The sequence below is a fragment of the Artemia franciscana genome, chromosome 7, assembly GCF_032884065.1.
Source record: "Artemia franciscana chromosome 7, ASM3288406v1, whole genome shotgun sequence".
Classification (NCBI taxonomy): domain Eukaryota; kingdom Metazoa; phylum Arthropoda; class Branchiopoda; order Anostraca; family Artemiidae; genus Artemia; species Artemia franciscana.
Window position 1 is genome coordinate 20145329 of NC_088869.1, and position 15188 is coordinate 20160516.

Sequence of the window (15188 nt, forward strand, 5' to 3'; positions counted from 1 at the left end):
TGAATAGACAACTTTTATTAATTTAAACATACTTTTACCATCTGGTGAATGAGTTTGTCAGATCTGATCCGAAATAGAACTAAACGATTCGCTGACACGAAGATCTTTTTTTCATCGAGCAACTTCAAATCCTGGTGCAAGAACGAAATCTGACTCCCATCAAAACCACGATTTTTACCATCTGGTAAAAATCGATTATTACGGTAATAATCTGGTAATAATTGATTATAACACGATTTTTACCATCAAAGACGATTTTACCATCTGGCCAACGAATTTTTCAGATCTGATCTGAAACAGAAACAAACGATTCGCTGACACGAAGACATTTTTTCATCGAGCGGCCTCAAGTCCTGGTGCCAGAACGAAATCTGACTCCCATCAATACCAAGTTTTACGCAATTTTACATTCTCTTTCTCTCTCTATTCTTAGTTTTTAACATTCAAATAAGCTGGAAGACAACAAACTAGTGTTGGGCGATATTTTGATTGATCGTTGAATTGACATATCGATATGTTTACTTTCGAATAATATATATATATATATATATATATATATATATATATATATATATATGATATTTCGGATCCATTCTTGGGTCGAAACACTCTTGGTTTTGCCAAATTCTCAAAAAGGATTTTGCTTCTTTATTTTCAAACTTCGAGTAACATGAAAATAAACGATAATAAACACACTTTTTAACGTTAGGTCGGTAAGTCGGATCAGACATATTTGCACGCAATATGTATGTTTCATTAGATTTAATATATTCTTCTTCTTACTCTTGACCATCTACGAGAGCTTTTTCTATGTTAAGATCTTTACTGGTGGTCGTTTACCAGTAGATGGCGGGAAAAGCCATAGTAAAAAATTCCCAAATATGATATGTGGTATCGATATGTACGCTGGATATCGATATTTGCCCGACATATCGATATCCATTTCAACACTGCAATAAACAACCTCTGGGCGCTCTTTTTTTATTCAAAAGCCTACAGTTTATTTCCCTATATTTGTTTTATTTTTTTTCCATTAAGGAGCTCCAGCAAATGTATGACAAATTTAAACAAGTATTCTAGCTGCTACAGAATGGCCATAAAAAATTAATGTTCGCATGGTAACTCTCCGTTTATTCTGGAGCAAATTCTCTCGTCAAAGTGCATGGCAGGCCACTTAGCGTTTTAGAATCGCGTGACTTATAAGACAGTTAGCTTAGCGTGGGGAAACGGCCATTTCCATCGGTTTCCCCTCCCTAGCTTGATTCGAAAAAGAGATTTTTAAGAAGCAGTAAATGTCTAAGGAACACGTAAATTCATATTGTGGACTTAGGATTAAAATCATGCTTAATGATAGTTTGAACGGATAATCTCGTGTAAAGTGGTGAAAAGTGTTAGAAAGAATGTTTGGAATTTTAATTTTTTTTTTGGAAAGAAAAGTTTTGATGTGAAAGTTGAACTTTAGCAAAGTAAATTGAGAAGATGGATTATCAGCTAAATTGAAAAGCATGCTGAACGCGAGTTTAAAGTTTAAACTTATTGTTTAAACGTAACTTTTTGTTTAAACTTATTGTTTGATATTTGCCCATTGTTTTTTTTTTTTCGTTATTTTGTTTAAAAAAAAGAAAAGCTGAAAATATAAATAGATAACTACTCTTAAATTCTGTCTTGAAAAACCCTATGTCAACAATCGTACCGCTATTGTAATTATCAATGTAAATGACAATGTTTGTAAAGTTCCTCTTTATTATTATTTTTTTAGTGAAGGGAAGTTTACTTGACTGAAAGATGCTAAGAGTTACTAATTTCTAAGGCTTTAATTTTATCTTATGCTAAATATAATTTTTTCCAAGTTTGACTATTTTATCTTTGCTTTTTAAATTTAATCAATAATTACTTTCCCTAATTTAACAAAAATACATTCAATTTCTTAATTGGAAGTCTAATAGTTTTGTACATTATAACCGAATAAGAACAAATAATTAAATGTTAATTAAGTTAAATGATATATTAAATAGCAAGTTTGCATTAATGGCTTGGTTTAAGGCTGCTCATGATTTTAAATGCTGAATGCTAACTTCTTTTTTTTAGGAAGCTAAGACACTAAGGCAGGAACATATCCATGATTTTTTTCGGGGGGGGAGGTTATATAAAAAAAACTTTAAAAACGCATCAAAAATATGTTATATTCATTTTTTCTATGTTTTTCAGAGTCGTTCAATTGTTTCGGGGGAGCTCAAAGCTCCTTATCCTTTCCCCCTGGATACGGCCTTGCATTAAGACTCTATGTCTTTTCTCTGGGCTATTTTTATAGTTTATTATCATTTTCCTCGATTTAATAAACAGTCATTCCACTTCTGAATTGATTTTTTTTTTTGCTTTCTGTCCATCTTTCAAGCCCTTTTATTTAAAGCTGCTTAAGCTTTTAGTTACTCTCTGAAAGTTAACCTATTTTTACTTTCGAAAGCACATTTTTTCTCTAATGTATTGTTTGACAATTTATAAGTAGTGTTCATGTTTCAATAAAAAGTCGTTCAACTTCTTAATTTAAAAGTTGGATGTCTTGTATATTTTATGCATCGTCTATAATAAGAATTCAGTTTTTGTTTCCTTAAAATATCCCTATCCCATTTTAAAGATTTCTTTCTTTTGGTCTATTTTCCAAGGCGGATATCCTTTATTTTTGTACTTCGAAACTCCTCTCCTCGAGATTTCCAGCGACTATTCTAAATGAGCAAAAACTCCGTTTCCGGTAAATTAAAGTTGTTCCTTCCAGAGAAATTCTAAGGGTTAAAAAAATCACCCTCCTTAAGAATGAGCAAAACACAATTCCAAGTAAAGTCAATTAAATTTGCCTTCAAATATTGTATCACTTTTTGAAAGAATTAGAAAGTGTAGAATTATTTAGTATAAAAAATATGTTTCCTGGTTCCCCCCCCCCCAATTGAAATATGAAGTTTTGGGTTTGGGTTTAAGGTGGTAAATACGTTCTAAGACTGGCCATACATGGCCAAACAACTGACCAAACATGGCATTTGACAAAAATGAAGAGAAAATTGCTGAGAAGCCAAACGAGGGGGTTTTTCAGCCAATGAAAAAAAGAAACGAAAAACAATGTAGATATTTCGACAAAGACTTCCGCTAAACAGTTCTCAGCGCTCCAAAAAAAAAGGGAAATCAAAATGGTATACACAAAAAAGAAAAAATACCTATGCGATAAACTGAACCGAACCAGCGAAATGACGGAAAGAATAAACGAAAGAAATGAAAGACCATTCAAAATCATGTTGGGTAAAGGATTCTTTCCCTAACGACTTCCACGCTTAGTCTACTAATCTGATTTATATTAAGACGGCAAATTGATGTTGTTTTAAAATGAGAAGCTGAATAAAGCTGAATATATAAATAATAAAAAATAATAAAGCTGAATAATAAAGCTGAATTTCTTTTTATTAAATTATCGTAAATAGGATTTATAAAATACCCTGGTATCTCTATTTAAAGTGAGATCTTTATTCGTATATTTTTTAATTTCAATTGCCTCCCTAAAAGACTCGGGTTTTCTTCGTTTTTTGTCGGACTTTAAGTTGATAACAATAAATTGATTGAAACGTACCCACTTATTTCAGAATTGGAACTTTTTGGCTTCTATTGAGCATGGATATAAGGATTTGCTAAATCTTAAATTTTGTTAAAGGCAAAAAGCAAGAATAGCCATACGAGTTCATTGACAAAAATCTTCGTGGCTGTGAATAAATAGCATCATTTCTGTTAGATTTTCGGTAATGAATAAAATATCTTTGACTAATATGATAAAATGACTAATATGACTAATATGATGATTAATATGACTAATATGGTGACTAAAATAAAATGACTAATATGTCTAAAAATGAATAAAAACTGTTAAATAAAGGTTGCAGTCTGAAAAAACCCCAAATAAAACAGAAGTACAGGCCAAATCCTAGGTCAACGTAGCTTCTTTTTTTCGCAAAAGCGGTAAATGCTGCAACATTGTCATGTAATTCCTGCAAACTAGCTTGACTCTCTCGTCACTGAATCCCAGGCATGTCACAGCAGTTGCATCTGTCGCTAAAGATTAGGTAGCCAGAAAGACCAAATCCGTATCTCCCTCTATTGTACTCTGGAATAAATCGTCAGTAGAAGTATAAATATTCATTAAGTGCAGATGAAGTATGATCTAAGTCATGTGTGTTCTAAGCAAATACATCGTTGTTCTCCTTCTCGGCCATTTCCGAAACAATTTTCTATGTTGGATAAAGCAGGAAATAGTCAAAAAATTTAGTTATCACTTTCAATATCGATGTTTTAGTTTCGATAGTCGATATCAATATTTGCTCCGATGTATATACATATCAAAAATTCGCACAACACTACTGATCTATCTTCAGAGTAAAACATTGAGTAACCACTAGCTCTGCTATTAGCAACTCGTTGCAAAAACAAGCTGCTTGAGGCCGTAAACAGCTGCAAAAACTCCTCCTCCACCTTAAACTATGTAAAGCTTCACTCTTTACCCTCTGTCACAACTTTCAAATGTACTGAAAGTCCTTCCTTATAAACTCTGCCGTTTGGAGACAACCCCATTTTCGTTTCGTTTTTGTGTCCCAATAAAGATGGTTACAAATCTTTGGCAATCTTTCATCCTTCAACTGTGAAAAGTGGCCCGGCCCTCTTAGACCTTCCTAGACCTCAGTTTCTCCCCCAGACCCCAGTTTGCCCTTCTTTGGATGAAGAAATGCAGCTAGAAACATAAAACCTTTTTGTGTTTTACGTCAGATTTTATTCGTTTTGCAGCAAGTTCACAGCAGTTCAGTGGCTGCGTTGATATATTTCATCTGCTGAGGAATGCATCCGTCAAGAAAAAATAAACTATTTTTTACTCAAGCCCATTTTTATATATCCATAGCTTGTTTTAAAAAATAATGCAAAAAAGCGAATTATCAGTGAAATAATAAGAATTACCAGGGAAAATCGTAAACAACCGAGATTCTCGGGGAATGGGGACTGACCCGGATTCCCCTATGTGAAGATACCTGGAGGGCATAGAATAGGTTTAAGTCTCTTTTTTAGAAAGTAATTTGCAAATTTTATTGTAAGGTGTCAAACTTTCTAAGGCCACTTTAGAAATTTAATGCCTTTAAAATGTAAAGCTTGTTATGACTAAAGTATACAGACTTTATATAAAGAATTTGCAAAGTTTATAAAGACATTATGTAAAGAACTTTATATAGAGACTTTATGAGGTAAATACAAGAAATGAAGATTGTCTAAATACTAGGCGAAAGCTATTATATGACGGACCAAAGAGTAAGAGGAACTTATAAGAGAGGGGACTAGCGGCAGTGTCAGGGGCTGAGATCAGACACTTATTACCATGTCAATTTCGCCAATTATACTGATTTCGCCTTATTGCCAAGAAATGTTTATTGCTTATTATTGAATGCTGATTCTTGAATTAGAATCAAGTTGCCGTCACGCCATGGCTTAGTGAAAAAAAAGCCAAGACAGATAGTATGAGTGTGAGGCAAAGCTGGCATAAGCCTTTTCAGGATTGTATAAAAATGATGTCATTTTCACTTGTTGATAGATACACTATCATCTATCCATCCATCCTAGGACGGAACTAAGGTAGATAGTCATAGAACTAAGGGACGTTCAACAATAATGTTGAATGTGTATTGCCTAGAAATGCCAAGACATTCTAAACGCTATTGCTGGTACTTTTTTTGGTTGACACTATCGCCAGTTCCCTCTCTTGTAAGCTACCCGTAATCTTTTTGACAGACTTTATGCATAGTGAATAACTCTAATCCAAGTTACAGCAGCCCCTTAGCCTAACCTAACCTCCTTTTTATACAATCCTAATAAGGGGGAATTTATGCCAAGTTTGCTTCTCACTCAATTGGACTATCTGTCTTGGCTTTTTTCTACAATTAGCCATGGCTTGATGCCCACAACAGTTCCATTTTAACGTCTTAGCACTTAGATAAACATATTCGCCAAGACCAAGGTTTTACTAAGCTTGTTTTGTATAATTTTTTAGCAGCTTATCTTATTCATTGTTTCATTGTAAACATGAAATGGAACTTCCTAGGAGGGTGTAAAGAGGGAGGTCTTGAATAGATTAGGTTGGAGGAGGACCGTGCATAGCTGTGTTGGCCTCAGGTGGCTTGGTGCTCCGGTGAGTTATTAGTAGTAGTAGTAGTTATCTTATTCATATTTTTTTCTTCTTACAGCATTATACCCCGCTGGCCCAAGTGCTGCCTATAGTCCTGAAGCAGGAATGGGGTATATGATGGATAGTACTGCAGCTGCCGCAATGATGCATCGAACACCAGAAGCTGCCTTTCATTCAGAGTACCATTACCCGCCTCAGTATTATGGACACCATTTGTAGTCCACACCGTTTTAAGGTACTTTTTATCATTAATTTAACGTTTTATAACACTAATTTCATTAAAGCTTATAATTTATTGCCCTTCTTCCAATGCCTGCTAGTTTCCATGGCTATAACCCATAAATCTTGGGAACACATTTAAGGATTTGCGCTTCTTGAGGACAAAATTAATCTATTAAAAAATAAACATTTTAATAGCGCTTAAAACCTTCATAATGATAACAGTGCTGTAATATATTCTACGCTAATTGCTAAACATTATACATTTGTGTCTTATGTCCGCTCTTTCATGCATTTTTGAAGCACTAGGACGTGTGAAGGAATACAGGTATGGGAATTGTAACAGAGTTGCCATAGGTGGTATATTTGTACTATTAGCTATACTTTTTTCAAAAATTATAACTGATGAGTACTTCTAAAGAAGATAGGACCAATTAGTACTTTTTGTTAAAGTCACTATTTTTGGAAAAAGCTAACTATTTCACAGAATCTTTAATCTTGTACCTTTATTTAATGTCCCTTTGTCAGTTTGGGACCTCTTGCAAGTTCCAGACAACTTATCAAGACGATACTAATTTTATGTTTCAGTACTTTTTTGCCACTAAGGTAGTGAGTTTCATAAAGTGAAGTGGCAACCCTGTTTCGAAATTATTTCAATTTTTCGAGCCAGATAGACTGCTCAAAGTGCTTAAACTATTATCACGTTAAACTTATATTAGAATTCTTACCGGTAAAATATTTTAATAAGATCATGGAAATATCGAATACATAGATTTTATTTCTTTTATATTTTTCGAACTAGGAAAAAATAGCAAAATATCCTACCTTTTAAGTGGGTCAGTAAATGATTCTAAAGTCATTTAGAAGCCAGTTTTTTTCAGCAGTAAACGGAATATATAAAAAATACAAATATAGTTAGCAGTTATAATAATTATAATGAACTAAACAAACATGTAAATACAAATAATATTAAAAAAAACTATAAATGAAACTTTTAGCAATAATAAACCTTAACGTCTTAAAATATAGTATTGATTCGTTCTTATTGATCGATAGTATAGGGTGGTTGGAGAAGGAACATGGATAGCATGGTTTTTCCTAGGTGACATAGTGCTGGGTTTAGTTGTTTGTACTAGTAGTCCTAAATATTTAGATACTTTCAGTACATATTACGCGGTAAATAGAGAAAACAAATGACTTTAGGAATTGAAAAATGTATTTCTAGTTATCGTATATTTGTCCTTACTTTCCAAATATAGGTCTCTCAGTATCTTCTGAAATAAATTTGTTTTCGTACTGAAAATGGCCACAGAATAGTATCTAGACTGGGTGTCTGAACTTTAAATAATGGTAATTTTAATTTTTCACTTATGAAAAAAGGTAATAGTCTGTTAATATGGTATGGTATATGTTAAATTAAACAGGATATGCTTTCTTATTAGCTTGTAGTATATTTGATTCCCATGTTTCTTTGATTTATTAAAACGGTTTTCCTTTTCTTTAACTGAAAACCCCACAAGGCTGGTTCTCAAAATCTATTTAGTCAAGACTGATGACTAAAAGACGTCATTTACCTAATGTCGTGCGCATTTGGAATGAGAAGCCCCTTAATATAAGATCCAAGCCTCCTTTTAAGGGCATACTAATTGTAATAGTATGAAAAGCGGCGAAAAAGTTTCACAAGTAACAGGTGCGATACGGCTCCCACCGTCAAAGTTGAATAGCAACGGCTCTCTTTATGGAAGGAAATTTTTGAATAGCATCACGATAACGAATATGCACTGTCGTACCCCTTTGTCCAGCTTGTCATAAAATCACGATAGCCTTCACAATAGCCAGTGATGAGGAAGTGTCAGCGCATCATAAGGTTTTTTTCTTTACATTTTGCGCCTATTCAGTTAACATTGATCTTTGTAAATGCCGAATTGTGAAGAGAGACACTTCTTAGGAACCCTTGTTTAATATACAGCAGCTTCAATTAAAATGGAATAATGAATTCGTATGATGAAAAAGAAGAATTTCATAGCAAAATTCCGCTTTTTAAGGGCACATCTTGCTTTAAAATGAATGGGTCTTTGATGTGAAAGCCGAGTTGTAAATTTCTTAGCAAAATATTTCCATTTTTAAGAACCCAGCTCAATTTTTTATTGTTACCCTTGTCATTTTAGAAAAAAAATTTAGGCTATATCGGGTAGCTGTTCTACCCGAAAAGATAAAAAAAAAGCAAAAGGCTTTAGGTTAACACAATCACGCTGCTTTTCATTTTCATTTCAAATTTCAATTTCAATTTTCATTTCCAGGACTTCTTTTAATATCACCTTCCCTTATATTCCTTTTCTACTATTTCAGTTTACAGGTATGCTACAAAGGCTTGTTACGGTTTTAGAAAGTGGTCCACGTTTGTTTTAAGAAAGGTCCCTCTTTTATTCCTGGACTTAAAAAATAATATTCGCTAAAACTATGATAGTATTTATACTACAAATTATTTTGTATTAAATACTTTAAGAGCCTGAAATAAGGAATTTTTGCGACAAAGAGAAAACTATACACAAATGCTGTACATCAAAACCCAGTAATCAGGAATTGCTCATCTAGTATACTAGTTGCCTTGCGTTCGAGTCCTACGGGCGCAAATTTTTTGTAGCGATCTCTGTTATTTCCTTTTTAAAACTTAATTGGTGTTTTTTAGAACAAGAAAGATCTGAAAAATTTTTATTGTCAAATTTGTATGGCTTATAATCACAGTAGCTCACTTACAAGTTGATAAAGATAGTGTAAGAAACGTTAAATGGGCATATTGGGAAAATATCAAATTCGCCGAATGGAGAACGAGTTTTAGTCACTTTACAATATAGATAGTTTATGAAGCTCAATAAAGCCACAAGAGTACCAAGTAAGCTACTCAAGTAAGGTCCTACTTTTAGATAGTTCAATAAGCTCAACAAAGTCATAAGAGTACATAAAAAACATAAAACTACATAACTACGTAAAAAAGAAAAGACTAAAATAAAGGAAAAAATCAATTTGAAACTCATACAAACACTTAAGAAAGGAAGAAAAAAGATAAGTATTACAAAACAGATATAACTTACATTATTTGTCACCGGCCCTTACAACTTTTTTCGTGGATTTCAAACTACCTAGAAATTCAGTTTTTGGAAATACCGGGAAGAAGATGGTAGGCAGGAAAAAATTATCGCAGCTTTTTCCGGGTGAGTATAAAAAATAATATAAAATAATACAAAATAATAGAAAAAATAAAAAATATAAATAAAAGCTTTTTGTTTTCCAGGTGAAGTAGTCATGTAAATGAGAATCCTGTACATACTTGGACAAATGAGCTTAGCTACAGTTATGGCCCGGGACATCCTGGAAAATGCTCAGTCTCCATATCCCTAAGCCTGGGCCATGCTGGATGCAAAATCTGTGATGTTAAACCTAAGAGGGAGGAGACAGTGAGGATATTAATTCAAACTGAACGTGACTGCGAGCTTGACTGAAAGCACGCTTATAAAGACGCATACTTTTATTACAAGAGAACGAACAGCCTATGCGCAATGTTAAGAAAAAGGATCACGGAGTACCTCAGCCGAAATACGTATACGTTTTTGTGGAAACCAAGTACAACCGTACCGGAGCTTAAAAATTTTGTGTGCTTCTACAGGTGCTACTAATTGTGTCGATCCTTTTTTTGCAAAGAGCTTGACAATCCCCGCCCCAAACCCCCACCCGTATTTTGGCCGTGTGTGCTATAGAAGCAAAGTGTGCGCACGGTGAAACCCGCGCGCGCTTTCAAGTGTGTAAATTTTATTGTTGTTGTTGTTGTTGATTGTATTATCTCAAGGTCGCTCAGCATAGCGCACGGTATTTCTCTGGCTTGCCATGACAACCTAGAATAGTTAGAAACGTTTTTCATATTTTATTTGGATGCTTTTTTTTTCTTTTTGTAACTAGACCTATATAGAGGTTAAAGGCGCCATTCAGAAGTTTGGATATTTTGTCCTTCCAAAATCAAAACATGTTTAGTGCAAAAAACAAGGTTTAAGCAGTGAAATTTGTATTTACTAGAATATACATGTGTATATATATACATATATATAATGTCAGACATACATTGGTTTCAGAAAATATATATATATATATATATATATATATATATATATATATATATATATATATATATATATATATATATATATATATATATGTGAGGTTATTTTTTATGCTTGTGCGTGTGTGTGTGCGTAGTGCATCCAATCCAAGTTGTGACAAAAAATGTATTTTGATTTTGGAGGGTTATGAAAGTATTTCCTGAAATGAAACTGCCAATTGATTGCACACGGAGTCTGCGAATGAGTCTGCACGGAATACTGCACGGTTCTGACGTCCATGCAGGAACTTTTTTAGAGTTAGGCCAAAATTGGAAAAAATCGACAAAAAAATAATATATTTTTAGAATTTATCAAAAAATGGTTTAAGCCCCTCAGGTTTGGGTAGGTATGGGTCCCATCCCCACGTTCTTTTGTATGTGCTACGTATAGATAGTTTAATGATAATCTAAAAATAGGATTGTACAGGTTTACAGTCCTTCATGCGTAATGCTCTGAACCAGCTACACTCTAAATTTTATAATATATCCCGTTAAAGGATTAGGAGAGCAACCACAATAAGACTGTTCATCAAAAAATATTTTTCCGAAAATAAACACGAAACCTTTCAAAATATTATAAAGATTACAAATAAAGAAGGATCATAAAATTTGACGCTTTCAATGCATATAGGCACATAAATATAAAAAAAAAACTGATAGCCTTTTATCAGGCATGTGGTCTTGTGACAGACCCTCTGCCAGAGACGTAGCTCCGGCATTTTTATTGGGGGTGAGAAGGGTCTACATTTGGATAGTCAAGAGGAATACTTCATATAACTTTTCTCCAAATTAATGCGGTGGGGGAACTGCACCCTTGCCCCCCTCCCCCGAAACAAAGCCGCTGTCCTCTACCCCCTGAAATATCGAGATTATGTCGTATGCTTTCGGTATAAATCACCTATTTTTTCAGTTTTTTGCCTTTGACTTTGGATTTTTTCAGGAAACGGAAGGATATTATTCGATAGTATATTTTAAGTCTTAACTTAGTATGAAGTCAGTAACGGTTCTTGCCATTCTTGTGCCCGGGGAAAAATCTCGATTAGTGCCCTCCTCCCTCCCTGCCTTCTACAAAATTTTCGGGCAACATTTAAAAAAATCATTTATTAAAAAAATTATTTTTCAATTATTTACTGATTAATTAGTGATTTATGTTTTAATTTGTTTAATTTATTGCTCTATTATTTTAATTGCTATTAATTATTTTTATTTTTATTATTTTTATTTATTAATTATTTTAATTTATTACCTGTGCCCTCAACTTTATTTTAACGAAATACAATTTCAAAAATTACAAAATGATTATCAGCATTAGATTATCTATATGAAATTTTTCATCCCTAAGATTTTTGCGCCCAGGGCAAATACCTCCTCTGCCCCCCCCCCGAAAACAGCTTTTGTATGAAATAAAACTCGTAAAACCAGTATAAATTGAATACCAGTATCAGAAGAAGAAGAAGAAAATAACTTGTCCTTTTTTATGGTCTATTGCCCCAAATCCAACTCCGAGAGATTTCTTTGGATGGAAATTTACAGAAAAAATAATAGGAAATTAAAAATAGTAAAACCATAATATTGGTAACATGAATAATGTAAATAAATAATAGAAAAAGCAAGTAAATAATTGGGAAAATACTGGCTTTAGGTTCAGTTTAATTGGTTTTACAGCTATTTTTGATACAAATGTGCATAAGTTTAAAGTAAGAACAGTTTGAAGTACTTTTTATTATATGTAAAACTACAAATTTGTATTTTTTTTCTTAATTTTAACATTGTATTTTAATTACTAGTATTTTATTTTGGATTAGAAGAATTGGAGTAATTTTCTTTTTTACAAAAAACATTTGTTTTCCTTTTCCTATTTTAAGTACTATCGTTACTGAAGGTGTTACTTGCCTTTCTATATTCAGACCGCCAATGAATAAAATATAGACAGGATGGCATAAAAAATTGAAAAACGTCTTATAATGATTGGTAACCCTCATATTGGCATCGCCTCTAGATTATCATGCTTAGTGAGTTTGTATCCCAACTGGGTTTTACTTAGCCACTATTGTAAATCCGCTGGATTTTACTTAGTCACCGTTGGGCATTTCATTTTGTTTTACTCCGAGCATTTCAACTAATCAAATAGTCAGTTTCAGGCTAACACTCAAATATTCCGTCTGTATTTAATTTGTGTATGTTCGACGAAGATCACACCTGCAAACACAAGTGTCTTTATTCAAGAATTTGTTTGGTTGTTCATGTAGCTTTATGCTCATTATCTAGCGAATATTTATTGTTTCTAACATATTCTGAGGTTGTCAATATGTATGTTCTAAAGCAAACTGTTTTTTTTTATGTATAATGTTATTAAGTCGCTATGATTTGAATCCTCTAAATTGTATGCTGTATAAAATTATTCCTGTGCGTATAAACTAGAAAAAACTTGTCATGATAATTTCTATGAGATTAAACGAAAACCGCGATAAATTGAAGTTTCCTAGTACATTTAATCTGTCACAGCAGACTAAAACAGTGGTTTCAGTTGAGGAAGGGGGTCTATGTATCCTGGATTTTGAAAATGCATTTCTTGGTAGTTTTATTGAAAATTGAAAAAAATAATAACAAATTTTCCCCCTCTTTCCCTAATTTCTAGTGCATTGACACCACGGTATTAAAAAGTAGCGTAGGACAAGAGACTTTCTGATCAATGATTTTAGCAATTAAGCAGTTTTTTTGGCCTAGAATGGCCTACCGTGCATTCTGGCATATTCCTGACCAAAAAGCCACGAAATATCGGACGTAGTAATCATCTGAACCCTCTCCCAATTTTCTACCAGCCGGATTTAACTAGTTGCAGACGGAGGGTTTTACCTGGTTAGTTCCATCTGATGATCGACATTGGCTCAGAGAAATCACTTATAATTTTCAGGCATTGTTTAAACGGGAGGGGGGGGGGTATTTGGATTTCTCTCAACACCATGCTGGGCAACCAGCCTCCTTCAAGTTCATTATTCCCCAAAACACATCCGAGGAAAAATTCAAGAGTGCTATTTTGTTTAGCATCGTTGAAAGATCCAGTAATTATACTAGAGTTGTTAGAGACTATTACCCAAAGGCCCATTACCCAAAAAAGGGGAAAAGATAAAAACATAGGTGAAAAATAACACTAAAATTCGCTAGCTATCAGCAGTAGGCAGCAGTTGATCCTCAGAACCGGCACTACCAAAAGAACTTCTTTCTGTTATCTCGGATTGCTCCTCATCGTATCTTTTCTTGTGCCACGGTTGGCGCTTTTATGCCCATGTGATTGAACCCCTTGGGCATGATCTTTGCAGCCATTACTGCCACCGCAGCGCAATTCCATAAAATACTCTGCCTCATGATCATATCCTGGGAAAGGACGGCCAGTGACTGGCCCGTGACTAATTTTAGTAGTAGTAGCCCCATGTTAGTGCCCACTATTCTCAGGGAGACCTAAAGAAGGTTGTTGCCCTGAAATTTTTTAAGTACCAAGAGAAGTGAATGAAATCTAATTGAATTGGTTAAGTGGAATCGTATACAACTGCATGTGCATTAAAAAATAGAGAAAAAACGAAAATACTATCTTTAACGGAAAAGAGTTCCATATACAGTTATGCAGTTTTTGGTGGTAGTACGATGCAAGCACGAGCATCAAGTCAGTCAATCTGTTGATTCATTCTTCCATGAGGTAATGAAAAGCCAATGTGTGCCAATGACAGAAATCTGTTATCAATTTGATAACTTAGATAACCGTTTTCCATTTGTACTTTGAAAATGAAAACTTTAATACAATAATCGAAATCTACTTATCACGAATTTAGTTTTCAAGGGTAAGAGTCTCAACCTGACGAGAAACATTGCTATGATCCCCGTTCCCCCCGCTCTGTTCCCCTGAGGTAAAATGGATTATTATTATGGAGCAGCATCAGTATATTACAATTAGTATGAATAAAAAAGTAAAAAGTATAAATAGAAAAGTGAAACAGAAAAGGATGATGCGTCATAGTGAAAACATAAGACACGTTAGTACTTTTACGATATACCCACTACCACTCAAGAAGTGAAGTTAATTTAATCCTACTAAAATATATCTAGATATGATAAAAATATAATACTTTAGAAACAAATTTAGGCTATATATTGGCACATCAGAAAGGGGGGGGGGTAAAGTAAAGTGGATCTGCATATAAGATCTGTTAGTTACAATTATTCTACATATTATGAAGTAAGAATTGTTTTCTGACTTCACATTGTCCAAATACTTTATCTGCCCCACCCCCCTCCTGATATGCAAATGTATAGCCCAAACTATATACTTTCCATCTATTCTGTCACTTCTCTTTGTCTTTTCTAACACTAAGATGAAAGAAACTGGTTTACAGTGCGTCAATCCATGAACAACTTGGGCGGTAGGGGGTATATCATACCATCACCGAAATGTTTTATAATAGTTTGGTTCTCATGTACAAGCATGTGCGGTTGTGCTGGAAACTAAAAGAGTTAGAAAGCGGAAAACATTCCTCTAAGACCTTCTTCGTTTGACCTTATTTTCGGAAGTATATTTACTTCACAAAAAGTAAGCGGATCGGCAAGGGGAGGACAAGTAGTTAATTT

General features: G+C 33.8%; 1 protein-coding gene across 2 annotated transcripts in view; it reads left to right on the plus strand.

Moving 5' to 3' along the window:
• Positions 1-13040, plus strand: part of LOC136028960 (homeobox protein homothorax-like) — a 199741-nt gene extending 186701 nt beyond the window's left edge. For both annotated transcript variants that reach the window (XM_065706955.1, XM_065706956.1), the window contains exons 13-14: positions 6258-6434; positions 9711-13040. In XM_065706955.1, the coding sequence (XP_065563027.1) occupies positions 6258-6418 (161 nt within the window). In that variant the 3' untranslated portion in view covers positions 6419-6434; positions 9711-13040. The remainder of the gene's footprint in view (positions 1-6257; positions 6435-9710) is intronic.
• The last annotated feature ends 2148 nt before the right edge of the window (positions 13041-15188 follow it).